The sequence below is a fragment of the Lactuca virosa genome, chromosome 6 (assembly GCF_052849685.1).
Source record: "Lactuca virosa cultivar CGN04683 chromosome 6, Lactuca_virosa_CGN04683_v6, whole genome shotgun sequence".
Classification (NCBI taxonomy): Eukaryota; Viridiplantae; Streptophyta; class Magnoliopsida; order Asterales; family Asteraceae; genus Lactuca; species Lactuca virosa.
The window spans coordinates 216,668,975-216,682,119 of record NC_136431.1 but is presented as its reverse complement, the minus strand read 5'-3'; the positions used below and the strand labels follow the sequence as shown (position 1 = coordinate 216,682,119).

The window sequence follows — 13,145 nt, the reverse complement described above, 5'->3', positions numbered from 1 at the left end:
ACCTGCTCGGCCGACTGGGGAGTAACGAGTACTCGGGAGTACTCGGATTCGGTAATTCATGTAGAAATATTTTTAGAAAAATTATATATGTCAAAATCATAAGTTAAAATCATAATTTGATTGAAATATATAACAAAATTAGATACATGTGAATACATAAAAACTGAAATACACACAAATGTCTCACTTCATAAATAATTACTGAAAATTTAAGATATATATGTAGTAATAATAACATGTGTGTGTTAAATAATAAATCATTAAGTGTATTATACATATTAATCTTGAAATTCTTGATTTTTTTCTCTTTTTACGAAAATTTTGACCATTTGATCGAGTTTGATCGAGTAGGCCCGAGTAAGACCGAGTAATACCGAGTAGGCCCGAGTTAGAGAGATGTTGACCGATTTTGACCAATTTTTGACTGAGTTTGACTTAATCCGAGTTTTTTTGCCGAGTTCACATTACTCGCCTCGGTGGATGGTCGATTCCGAGTAATCGGCCGAGTAGGCTGAGTTTTGCAACACTGGATACGACATCGTGTTTTTTACACTTGACACGAACACGAACACGAATTCAAATTTTAGTTTCATCATAATTTCATTTCGTTTTGTGTATTTTTATCGTGTCATGTCATGAATTGTCACCCTAATCAAAATTGACACTTCAACATGCTACATTTGCAGAAAACCTGATTGGCTGGTTAAATGATCAAAATTATAACAAATTGAAAAAACAACATCCAATTTGAGACAAAAAATAGCACAATATCACTCGGATAAACTTAATGAATTTTGTGAATTTTCCCTTTAAAAATTTACTATATTAAAAGTAAGCATAGACAATAGACATTATAAGAATAAACTTTGGTCTTTTAGAAACTTTTAGGAAATTTGAAAAACATCTATTTACTTTGTTAAGATTTATCTACAAACATAAACTAATTCACTAGAGGGTTACCCCCGCTCCGCGGGGGGCAGAATCTCAATCTCATCTAGCTAAAAATAAATCAGACTCGGCGCGACACTAAACAGAGAAAGATGCTTGATTGGTTGAAGCTCCTTTTCAGTCTATTTCCAGCCGACAAAAGCCATAAGAAATTATGTTTCCCTTATTCCACCTCCCAATTTCTTTCTATTCCTAAAACAACATTGTACAAAAATAAAGGTTTTGTCAAGGTGTATGAAGTTTTGAATTTTCTAAATAAAAAAGTAACATTATCAAGTGCATACATTTAGAAAAGAGTTGTTACCTGGATGGTTAATCAACTCAAGAAATTTGTGCTTTATGTATGTAGCACTTCATATACTTCTTATGAATTCCCAATTTTTTTCCATTATAGCATGCATATGGCAAAGCCTGCGTACACCTAGTAAAACAATACAAAGTCAGAGTATAAGCTTTTTATAACATCATAGTTTCAAAAATAAACCAATTATTCTATTATATTTTGAAAAGTGAACCAAGAATAGCATTGTACTTATGATTTTTTCTTGTTACAACAACATACTTTTAAGAAAATGGAACAATATGAAAGTATGATGCTACTTGCATATTCAGTACATTCACATTCACATGCGTATAGAAATAGAATAAGGATATCAAAACACCCACATACATGTTATAACTGTGTAGAACATAAGTATTTTTGAATTTCTCTGATTCACATTCACCAGCTAAAGGAGGGTGCAATAGTGATGGTGTCATACACCTTCATTTATACACATAATTCCAAAATAGAACCGGTAAAAAGCTGAACGGAAAAGATTTTTTTTACCTAAATCGGCAACAACTTTCTAAAAAGGGGTCAGAGGTGTTGTTCGAGTTATCCCCAAACACCTTCAATCTAACTTTTTTTCCATTTTGAAATGTTGATTTCACCTGCATGAGTGATGAGGTATGAATCAGGTAGGATACGTGATTAAAAACTATGATAATTACTTTTTGTGGAGGGATATGTTATGAAGAAATGCAAGTAGGGTGGTATAATGGGCATATCAATGAAACTGTGTTGCTATTTCTTGCATTTAAACCTAAAACAAACAAAAGACTTAAAGTCATAATTCATTTTTAATTGATGTTTAAAAGCAATGTATACGGAATTTTTTTTTAAATTTATTATTATTATCAATTTTTTTTATTATCTAACATTATTATAGTGTCAAATTGATTTTCTCTTAATGAGCCATGAACGATTAATAGATTTGTTTACTTTTATTAAAATATTACTACCAAATTATTAATTATGTAATATGACCAATAACGTTGTATGCATTCATTACTTCTTGATTAACACAAAAACAATATTAACTTTTATTTTAGTGTATAGCCTATGAAAAAATTCTATATTAGCAACATAAGAAACGTTTATGTATAAAATAGTTTGTAACAACGTAAATTTTCAAAACAATTTTTCATTTTTAAATCATACTTTCAATCACACGATAATCATAAAACATAATGTATTCACTGTGTCATAACAAAACATGTTCCATAATCTCAATAACATAAACTCCGTAAGTGTGTACGAATCATGCCGACGCCTTCCCGCGATCCTCGCTAGTACCTGAAACACATATCATAACAACTGTAAGCATAAATGCTTAGTGAGTTCCCCAAAATACCACATACCACACATACGCCTTTCCAGGCCATAACTCTGTAGGATCTTCCGATCCATGTGTCTCAGGGACTTCCGTCCCAAATCCCGGTAGACCTTCCGGTCCTACCCGTATCGACCTTCCGGTCCGTAACCTCTTGACCTTCCGGTCCATATCATCTTGACCTTCCGGTCCATACCATACATAACATACATAGCACATACATATCACATAACCGCATATAACACATATATCTCATAGCATACAAGACCTTCCGGTCACACATAAGTACCCTTCCAGGTACAGTATAGTGAGAAGACTCACCTCGGGTAACTCGGTAATCTCGAACTCGGTAAAATTTGCTCTAGCCTCCGCCTAATCACATGGAATAAGCACTCTAATCAATACAACTCTCAAGGCTAGACTGTTCCCTCTCTTAGCAATCTCAGAAGGGTAAAAGACCATTTTACCCCTCTCATGGCTCAAAGACCCAAATGTTGACCAAACCCTAAAAGTCAACAAAAGTCAACTCTCCGGGTTACGCTGCGCGTACCGAACCTGTACGCTGGGCGTACCCGATGACCTCACAGAAACGGGGTGCGCGACCCCTTACGCCGCGCGTACTGGGATTACGCCCCGCGTAACTCCCAGTTTCAGACTCTAAGCTCTTGAGGTCTTAAATAGTTAAGTCCCACGTCCAACTTCTAGATCTGACCATTTCTAAACCTCTTAATCCATAAAGTTGGTGACTTTAAGCCTGTGCATGGCTGGACAAGTCACTAACACCCATAACATTCCATTTCCCAACTCTAGAAAGCTCACAATTCAAGCAGGACCTCATAACAACGACCAAGATGGAATTTTTATGGATCTATAACACAAATATCACTGAAATGGGACCGATCTAGGTCCATGGAGTACATTACACTCATAAAGTCTCCACCTTTGGGACTTTTAACCCTAGAAATGGTCCATGCAACATTAAACCAAATAAAGAGGAAAGTTTTGAACTTTATACCTCTAGATGAAGCTCCTTTCTCTGAAGATCTCAGATCCAAACTTGCACTTCAAGCCCTAGCCTCCACAAGCTCTTCTCCTTCTTCTTCACTAACACACCGAGACACTTTTAGCTCCAAAATACACACACTCAAGCTAAGGACGATGGAAGGCTCTCTCTTAGGGTTTCACTCTCTGATATGGAGGCTGAGAAATGAGCCTTAGCATCCTTTAAATAGTGCACAAGCCAAACATTTAGGGTTTGCATCTGGACCCGTTACGCCCAGCGTAACCCTGGGTACGCTGCGAGTCCGCGTCCAAATTAAGCGCATGAGTACGCGCAGCGTACTCCCCAGTACGCCCAGCGTACTCATTTGCTACAAGAACCCTCTCAAGGGACCAATCTTGACAACTTGAAAAAATGGAAGGGTTAAATAGCTTTACCTGAATTTCGGGATGTTACATAGTTTATGATGGTGACAAAATAAAATTGGAGTTAGTAGGAGAAAATAGTGGATTTGAGGCAATCTGAATACAAAGGAAAGATCATTTTGTTTAAGGTGTTCCTGAAAAAAGTACCAACATGTTAAAAATGACATAGTTTTAGATAAATGTGTTTGATTTTAACAAAAGTGAAAAGCCTTTTTAATACATACAACCTATCCAAGAAGTATTTAACTCAGTTAAGTCATTGATGTGTCCTCTCGATAGTGTTAATCTGAAATTAAATGTAGCAAACAACATTAAATCACAGAGATTGGCTGGGATATAACAAAAAAATGGTATGATTATAAGATTATGCAGCCTAACCTCCAATCCAACAGGAAACCAGAATGAAAGGAGATCTTTAGACGTTAATGAGTAGACACATCGAAGTAGACAAAGGGGTTGTTCTTTCTCATCTTCTTTGTATTTGGGACTAATCAATCCAAGATTGCTCAAAAGCACTCTTTCGGCGTACTACATGTTTAAAGAGAAAATGGTTTAATAGACAGATAACTATAGCATAATATGGACAAAAAATATTACAACCATTGATATGTTAAAACTATTTAGACAGAAACTATGCAACAACATAGGGTATCACGTGTTGTTAACTGTGTTATCAGGAGAGAGGTCAGAGGGTTAGGGTAGGCTTACCTCATATCGGAGAGTAAGAATTGAGGGAGAGTTGTACGAATAAATGCATAATCTTGATGAATTGAATATGGCTGAAAGCATTCAAATTCAACAGTTTATGTACATAATAACATTAAGAAATCGTTACAAAATTATGATTTAAACTTTTCCAAATTAACCTGTTCAACAACAATAATGCTAACTTTTGCATCAGTTGCCTGAAATAAATGAAAAAAATGGTAAACGTAGCATACACAATAACAACTGAACATAACAATAATTTACTCCAATAATGCTAACTTCAGCCCGTACTTTGCCCTATCATCTCCATTGTTTTCCAGCCATGGTTCGAAAGTTAGGGTATTCAATTAAGAATTAATATCAAGAAATAGATGCGTAATCAGTTTGGCCCAAAGCGAAATTCCATCTGTTGTCAAATAAAACCTAATCCACATCCATGTGAAGAAAAAACATACATGAAGATGCAATGTCGGAAGCAGAGGATCGCCTCTTCGACCCCTGTGGGTATTGTTGCTCGTTGCCTTCTTTTTCTGTTCTTCAAGAGAACCAGCACTTGAAGCCGATCGAAACGTAGAAAGTCTAACTTTCTTCTTGTTGTCTTCTTAACTGTGTGTTACTTATGTGATCCCAAATCTGAATACAGAGAATAGAATGATGATTATAAATAAAATAATATCTTTTATTTTAAATTTCTAATGAGTTATTATTATTTGATGATATCGTCATAACAACCTCTCTGCTCCAGCCTTCCTTTTCAGGTCCTTGAGTTTCTTTGTGGCTACAGAACCCTGCAAGGCAGTATCAATAGATCAACATTGTTTTGAAAATAAGGAATCCAAATGAAACTACAAATTTTGCAACATATAAGCCATATATCCATAAATAGGACTAAGATTTGAAACCCAATGGAGATTTAAAAAAAAAGATTTTGACTGGGAATTCTAACTTATTTGTCCTTGGGTATCCAGTGAATGACCAAATACGCACAAAGTTAAATAGATAAACACATAATAAATTAATAGTAAAGAAATACTTTAATTTGTGAATCTAAGAGAACACACTTCACACAACAAATGTCATGAACGAACCCCTGAATAAATTAGAGAGAGTTTTATTCTCTTGTTCTGCCACATACCTGTATTGAAATCATGAAATGAAACATTATATAATGACATAAAATAGGTACACATCTGTCATCAAGAAATAAAAAATGGGAATAATCTGAAAATGATAACAGGCGTGTAAGGTTGCACCATATAGATCATTTGATAAAAAAAATGTAAAATATACAGACAAAACATAAGAACTATGATAAAAGGTCGGTACACTGTTATTTGTTTTCGTTTTTGTCCTCAATCTGATTCCATGCTCCATCCCTTTGGCCTTCTTCTTTGATATCATATTCTTTGAATGGACAAAACCGCAACATCAGTCGTCATCACCACATCATCTATAAATCAATCAACATCAAAGGAACTATAAAAAAACTAATATAACCAAAACATCATACATGAACCCGCATAAATGAAAGCAGGTAAAAGGAAAGTAAAAAGATAACTATTCTTTGGAGCAATATATCGAGCAGTTGGTGTGCGCAACAACTGCAAAAATAACTTGTGACAAAAATAAAAACCCAATGAAAAATTGGGTTTGATGGTGAGGACGACCAGATATAGAAAATCGACAAATAATAGTAAGCGGTTCTAACTTTGGCTCCTAGGTTTGAAGTTATGTTACTTCCTTACCTTACCGATGAGACCTGAGATTCAAGTTGGAATAAAATGGCACAGACAAGACGACAGGAGTGGAAGTGATCGACATTTTTATATCTGTAAGGATTCTATTACAGCAGAAGTGGAGTAAGAGAGGAAAACGAAAGTAGAAGAGAAGCAAAATCGAATCGATTGCAGAGAGAGAGGGATGAAGAGAAAAAAAAAGTTCGTAGTAGGAGGATGACCGGTGGAGAGCGTATGAGCATCTGATGGAGGCAGTGAGAAAAAAAAATCAAATACATGAGATAAGGCGGTGGAGAACAATCGATGAATCGGTGGGGTGGTTATCAAAAGGTTCGAGAAGCATCTCAATCTCTTTTGGTGATGGAAGTAAATAGATTGAAAATGTAAAAGAATTGGTAATAAGGATAACGAAGATAGAGGAGAGACAGAACACATGTATACCAATCAACCCTGGAAAGAGAATAGAAAGAGATTTGGTCGGAGAGGCGGTGGAAATTTCCAGAAAGAGAACACGTGTCGAACGTCTGTCCAACACACCGACCCAGATATAAAATTTTCACAGAAACCTAGAGGGAGCAAATTGTAATTTTAAGAAAGAAGTGGGGCATTTTTGACGGACATGAAAGCCCAAACACGATTGACAATAGACAAATAAACAGGGACTACTTTTGCCAACCCATCAGCCAGTTTACTGTTTCTTTTTTTCACATCTTTAATATATATATATAATAATAAGTAATTTAACGTGAACATTAATGAAGAAAGAGATGTAATCTGCAACAAATTGTCCATTAATGAAAAGGGAAATGCAAGAGTAGGAAACAACATGGATAAATTAACATGTGGATTGAAAAATAGTTGAGGGATCGTTTCTGTAACTTTCTGTCTTTCTTTATCGTCTTTTAAGTGACCTGAATGATAACATTCATAGTATTTGGGTTAAGTTTTGGCGTCTTTGGAATTTTCACCCCAATGCCAAATAAGAAATCAAAACCCTCCCTCTCCCTCCCCCCCCTCAAAACATCAAAAATCAGAGCTGCTCTGAGCTCCGACTGAAATAATGGAAGCACGGAGGCTATTCGACGACGGAGCCGCCATACACTTGGATTCCGATAACCGAAGCTCCACAATAAGGCCTAGTACCGTTCATCCCTCACTTCAACCCAACTACAGCTGCCAGAAAGTCCAGGTATATGCGTATACACACAATGATACATCTATATATGCACGACAGTCTATTTATTTGGTATATTCCTTCTGGATACTCGATTATTCACGCTCATAGCATGCGCATAAGCGATTTAATTAGTTAAAAACGGATTATTGTTATGTGTGTGAAATTGGTCAGTGATTTAGGGTTTTCAGACCTTAAGAAGTTTCAGTCCCTCCTTTTTATTATTCTATTAGAACTTGAATTGTTGTTTTCTCTCGTTTTAAGTTAAAGCCTAGCAATAAGTCTGATTGGAGCATAGCTGTTTAAACAAGACCTTTTTTATTCGATTATTTTTCCTATTGCAATGAGAACTTGTTATGACAGCTAAAGGTTCACCAGAAGCTCTGGTTTGTTTAGAGCTAAACCGTATGGTTCTTCCATAGCTTGTATGTTGGTCTCAAGGGTGGAAAAGAACTTCTTCTTTTGGGGTAGTAGTGTACACATATTTTCATGTATATTTTCATCTCTCTGGAAACTGATCGATCCTTGAAACTTTCAATGACCCACAATGCAATTGTTCTATATGATCTTTATCATCTTTTTAATTCTTTTATTTATTATTGGGGCCTTGGGGGTATGGGGGCTTCTTGCTAGACTCATCTGAGTTCCTACTGATAGTTTAGAAGTTTAATTTGCTAGTGGTTTTCAATTTCAGAAAGCATTAGAGAACTTGGCATCTATTGAGCTGAGTGAACTCTGCAATGAAGCAAAAGTTGAGCATTGTCGAGCTACAAGGGACTTAAGAAGCTGTGGAAGATGTGTTCAAAGTGTGTTGATTACATGTGGCCATGCCTCTTTATGTGAAGAATGTAGTCAGCGATGTGATGTTTGCCCAATTTGCAGAATTCCCCTTTCAAAAAATGGGAATAAACTATCTCTTCGCCTATATTATGAGTGCATTGAAGCTGGTCTTATTTCCAAGAGATATGATGACAGGTTTCAAGAAAAAGATGGGGAGAAACAAGCAACAGCAGACATTGAAAGGCTGTATTCGTTTTTTGATGTTGCATTAGAGAACAATCTGCTATCTCTAATCTGCCATTGTATCCTTTTACATCCACGAAATAGACAACTTTTCTTTATTAAAAACTGTTATAACCCTCTTAATTTCAAGTTCTGTTCTTCTTAACAGTTTCCCAACAGATATTACAGATGTTTGTATGGATGAAACTGCTGTTTCTAGTGATCCAGTTGTTGCTATGTTGCTGGATGAAGTGGTTGTCAAAGATTGGTGCAAGAGAACATTCAAAAACATCATTGCTGAGCTTCAACCTATTTGTATCCTTTCACCTTTTCAATTGTTATTTAACTTGTGTTCTAGAATCAAGAATATTTTCTTTAACCCTCTAAAGATAATCTTAATGCAGACGAAATGAAAGAAAAGTCAAATACCCTTCTCAAGCTTACATCAAGGCTAACCTCCATATCCACTGTTCTAGAAGAATTCGAATCATCCTTCAAAGATTCCCTTTCTGCACAGCTTCATGATGTTCACCACTTACAAGAGAGCATACTAAAAACAAAACAGGTTTGTTTCTACTGTTTACTACAGATTTCTCATTTCATTCAAGATGTTTATCTTCTAACCCTTTATCACAAACATGAACTCACAGCATATGGAGATGATGATTTGGTATATAAGACATCAATCTCTTGAAATTCTGAATCATCATGATAGTTTCTCTTCATGGCATTCTGATGTCCGTGAGAGAAAGTCAATGGCAGTCAAACGTTCATGGCCTTCTCCTATGGGAACTTCAGGGAAAGACATTGCAATGCTGTTCATTGAAGATGCTTTATCAAATCTTGATGCACAACAGGAGTATGCAACAAATAAAGATGATGAATTTCAAATTGCTTCTTTACAAAAAGATAGAGGTTTATCTTTTTCACGAGTTAAAATAGAAGGAATGGTGGGAAGTTATCCTTTTGAAAACCTGAGATCAGCTATTGACATTCTGTTTCTTTGTGGAAGTTCAGATTTGGTTGTAGCAAAACAAGCAATTGTATCCTTTGATTCCTTCCTTATGTGTTATTAACTTTTTATACATCATTTTGCTTAATCTTTCTTGTTTTTGTATCTTCTTAACTTAAATCAGCTCTTATATTATCTGTTTGATCGACTCTGGAAAATACCTGATGACAAATGGAGATACTGTGTAGATGACTTTTCTTCTACATTTAACATAGCAAGACACTCAATATTGGAATCATTTACTTTCTATCTCCTTGATGACCACAGTGATGAAGCCCTACAGGTGTGAAATTATACCATATTTATCCCTAAATACAAGTTGTTTCTTGATTTCTTGAAGGTTAAATTGGTCATTTTGTGATATCTGTTCAAAAAGTGGTCATTTTGTCATTTTAGTGATGAACCCTAATCTAAAACTGAGATTTCTTGATGATTATTTTTTTCATAGGAAGCTTGTGGACGTCTCCCAGAGATATCGGGCCCCACAACACATCCAAAAGTGGCACAAGTTTTATTAGAAAGAGAAAACCCTTATGCAGCTCTTATGGTGTTACGTTACTCAGGAAGTGAGAATGCAACAGAGTTAGTCTCACTCTCACTCAATGAGGCTGTGACAGGTGTCCGTGTGAGAGTAGAATGTGGGCTTCTGATTGAAGCATTCATGTATCAAAGATCCATTTGCACAAAATTCAAAAAAAAGAAATCAAGACATGAGTTATATGATGATGATGATGATTTTGAAAGTGGGATTAAAATTAATTGGTTGGAAATACTTGTGACAGAAATTTGTATTCTTTGTATTAGAAGGAATTTAGTTGACCGAATTATTGGGTTACCATGGAATGTTGATGAAGAAAAACATCTTCACAAATGTCTTTTGGATTATGCTTCTGATGAACCTTTGACCAATACTGGAAGTCTTCTTCTTGTCTTCTATTTACAGGTATCTTACAAATATTGAACTATAATATATAATATTATTTACTAATTATGTTAATAAATTGTATTTTTTTTTTATTGTTGTAGCGTTATCGATATGTGGAAGCATATCAAGTTGACCAAAAGCTTCAAAGTATTGAACATGAATTTGTTTCCAAGAATTCTATTCATGATGACGTGGCAAACAGAATGAGTTCCATACAACATTGGAGAAAAGGATTAGTTGTAAGTTTATTTGTTTTTTCGGGGGTAAAAAAAGGAAAAAGCAAAGAACTTTAATACTTACATTTATAGTTACTCATAAGTCATATGTCATATTTGTTTTCCAGGACAAAAGTATACAGCTATTACCAGAAGTTGAACAAGAAAAAGTGAAAAATGGTGAAATGACCGAATTACCCCTGTTGGAGAATGACAAGAATGATATTCCAGGACAAGCTGATTATCTCCCAAAACAAAATCCTACTCTTCCTTCTCTTCTTTTTCAGATGAGTGATGAAAATCCTTCACCAAAATCGAATTTAACAAATTATGGTACCCCTCAAGTGAATAATAATAATAAATTTAGTGATATAGAAAGAGAAAGAGGAATGAGCATGCTAAAATCCATCAGTAAAAGCTTCAAATTTGATGATATAAACACTACTACTACAACACCATTAAAAGAGTTTAACAGAGGCTCTTCAAGAATTCGGAAGAACAAGCAACTTTCTCAAAATGACCAAAATGACCTTCCGAGTTCTAGTCCCCTTTTCGGGAATCTTGCTACAAATTCTGAAAGATCGAGTAGATTTGGTAGTAGAAGAGATGTTGTGGAAGCTTCTGGTGATGTTATGGACATGTCTTGGAGGTAAATTAAAAAAATAAAAATATTTTTCTTTATTACAATTTTTTTTTAATATTTGTGTATGATGTTCAGTAACAAAGAGGAGAGGGAGAGGGAGAGGGGGGATCCTGTGTATCCTTCTAATGGTGGACCTCGATGGAGGTCAGATGATTGTGAAGAAGAACATGATGAGATTCAGATTCAAAGCCCTGAAAGATTTGTTACAAACCAAACACCATCAAAAGGGTTGAGAAGAAGCAGGAGGCTAGCTGGAAGATGACTGATTATGGAAGCCATTGTTGGCTATAGTTTTGTTTGTGTGTGTTATGATATGAATTGGAAGAGATGAGTCTTTTTAGAGTATAAATTGTGTTTATTTGAAAATGTTAAATATGGGTAATACTGTAATGTAATTTTTTGAATTGGGTAATTGCTATTTGGAATTTTGGAAAGTGGTAAGTGGGTTGTGAAAATTATCATTCAAGAAAAAAAGGGGTCGGTTTGATTGATATGTTCTAAATGTTCTAAAAGAGTTCTTATCATCGTAAAACTAGAAAGTAACCTGCTAATTGAGCAAAATGAAAAGAATTTGAAGAAATGTTTTGGTTTAAATTGATAAAAAGGGTTTTGGTTTAAAAAAATAGAACCTAAAAGTATTGGGTATTTTTTGAAATTAACCATACTTAAACATGATTAATAATACTAACATAATGATAAACAAACAAGGAAGGAGTGTATTGTTCATTTTATATGTATTTAATGGTGATTTTTAATAGTGTTAGATTGTGTTTGGCGCACGTATCACAATTAGCTAGCTGATAAGATAACTTATTTTTTAAGTTATTATAAGTTGTAATATTTATCAAACCAAAAATAACTTATATATTAGTTTTTAAAAAAATACGTAGACTAGCTTTTGATTTTTTTTTCTTTTTTAATTTTCAAATGTACCTTTAACTAATTATGAAAAAACATATTCTTTTAAATACCTTTTACATCATTTTATATATTTCAACCGTGCAAGAAAATAAAACAATGAGGACAAGCCATGACAAAATTTAAAAACTTGGACTAAAATACTAATTTTAATATACCACATAGACCTTTTTATAATAATAATAATAATAATAATAATAATAATAATAACTTTTTATTTATTATTAAACTACAAGGCATCTTTAAATCTTTCTTGGATTTTATTTTGGGATAATGACCTACGAGGGTAATAAGCTTTTAACTTTGTTCATATTACGTCCTTAATGTTTTTTTTTTGTACATATTAAACCAATATGGTTGTTATAACCGTTTGAAAAAGATAATAAAGTTTTAATTTTGTCCATATCAGGTCCTTAAGGTCTTTTTTTGTACATATTACACCAACATGATTGTTATAACTATTTAAAGAAGATAATAAAGTTTTGATTTTGTCCACATTAGTTCGTTATTTATAATATTTTTATCATTTTATCTAACTCTTTTACAATTTATATTAGTATCTATTTCATCTTCTCAAGTCGCCTATTCACCACAACCACGATTTCAATTGAAAGGTTACATAACAAATTTTTTTATCATTTTTACAAAAAAAAACTAATAATAATCAAAGTCTTAATGATTAAGGCTATGTTTGACGCGCCACAGCTAGCTGATAAGCCAATTTATTTTTCAATCTTTTTTAAATTGACATGTTTGGCAAGCCAAAAAGTAGTTTATAAGCTAG

General features: G+C 34.2%; 1 protein-coding gene and 2 long non-coding RNA genes across 4 annotated transcripts; 1 reads left to right on the top strand and 2 right to left on the bottom strand.

Annotated features, from left to right (window-relative positions):
• Positions 1 to 982: 982 nt before the first annotated feature.
• Positions 983 to 1,881, bottom strand: LOC145119421 (uncharacterized). Its single transcript, XR_013713849.1, has 3 exons — positions 1,778 to 1,881; positions 1,253 to 1,369; positions 983 to 1,140 (listed from the first exon to the last, which is right to left on the bottom strand). It is a non-coding gene; the product is annotated as an uncharacterized LOC145119421 (long non-coding RNA).
• Positions 1,882 to 5,115: 3,234 nt separating this feature from the next.
• On the bottom strand, positions 5,116 to 6,705 carry LOC145118598 (uncharacterized). Its single transcript, XR_013713373.1, has 3 exons — positions 6,482 to 6,705; positions 6,063 to 6,186; positions 5,116 to 5,524 (listed from the first exon to the last, which is right to left on the bottom strand). It is a non-coding gene; the product is annotated as an uncharacterized LOC145118598 (long non-coding RNA).
• A 716-nt stretch (positions 6,706 to 7,421) lies between these two features.
• Positions 7,422 to 11,877, top strand: HOS1 (ubiquitin-protein ligase). Of its 2 annotated transcripts, none has more exons than XM_079055566.1 (10): positions 7,422 to 7,661; positions 8,341 to 8,728; positions 8,829 to 8,963; positions 9,053 to 9,213; positions 9,299 to 9,691; positions 9,785 to 9,943; positions 10,109 to 10,603; positions 10,687 to 10,824; positions 10,929 to 11,449; positions 11,519 to 11,877. In XM_079055566.1, the coding sequence occupies exons 1-10, from the start codon at positions 7,533 to 7,535 to the stop codon at positions 11,703 to 11,705; spliced, it is 2,706 nt and encodes a 901-aa protein (XP_078911692.1). In that variant the 5' UTR covers positions 7,422 to 7,532; the 3' UTR covers positions 11,706 to 11,877. The 2 variants fall into 2 exon arrangements, with proteins under 2 accessions (XP_078911692.1, XP_078911691.1); XM_079055565.1 differs by having other exon boundaries at positions 9,038 to 9,213.
• The last annotated feature ends 1,268 nt before the right edge of the window (positions 11,878 to 13,145 follow it).

Coding starts and splice junctions, on each gene's coding strand:
- HOS1 (XM_079055565.1), top strand. CDS start 7,533: ATGGAAGCACGGAGGCTATTCGACGACGGAGCCGCCATACACTTGGAT. Junction 9,692..9,784: donor TTGTAGCAAAACAAGCAATT/GTATCCTTTGAT, acceptor AACTTAAATCAG/CTCTTATATTATCTGTTTGA. Junction 9,944..10,108: donor ACAGTGATGAAGCCCTACAG/GTGTGAAATTAT, acceptor TTTTTTTCATAG/GAAGCTTGTGGACGTCTCCC.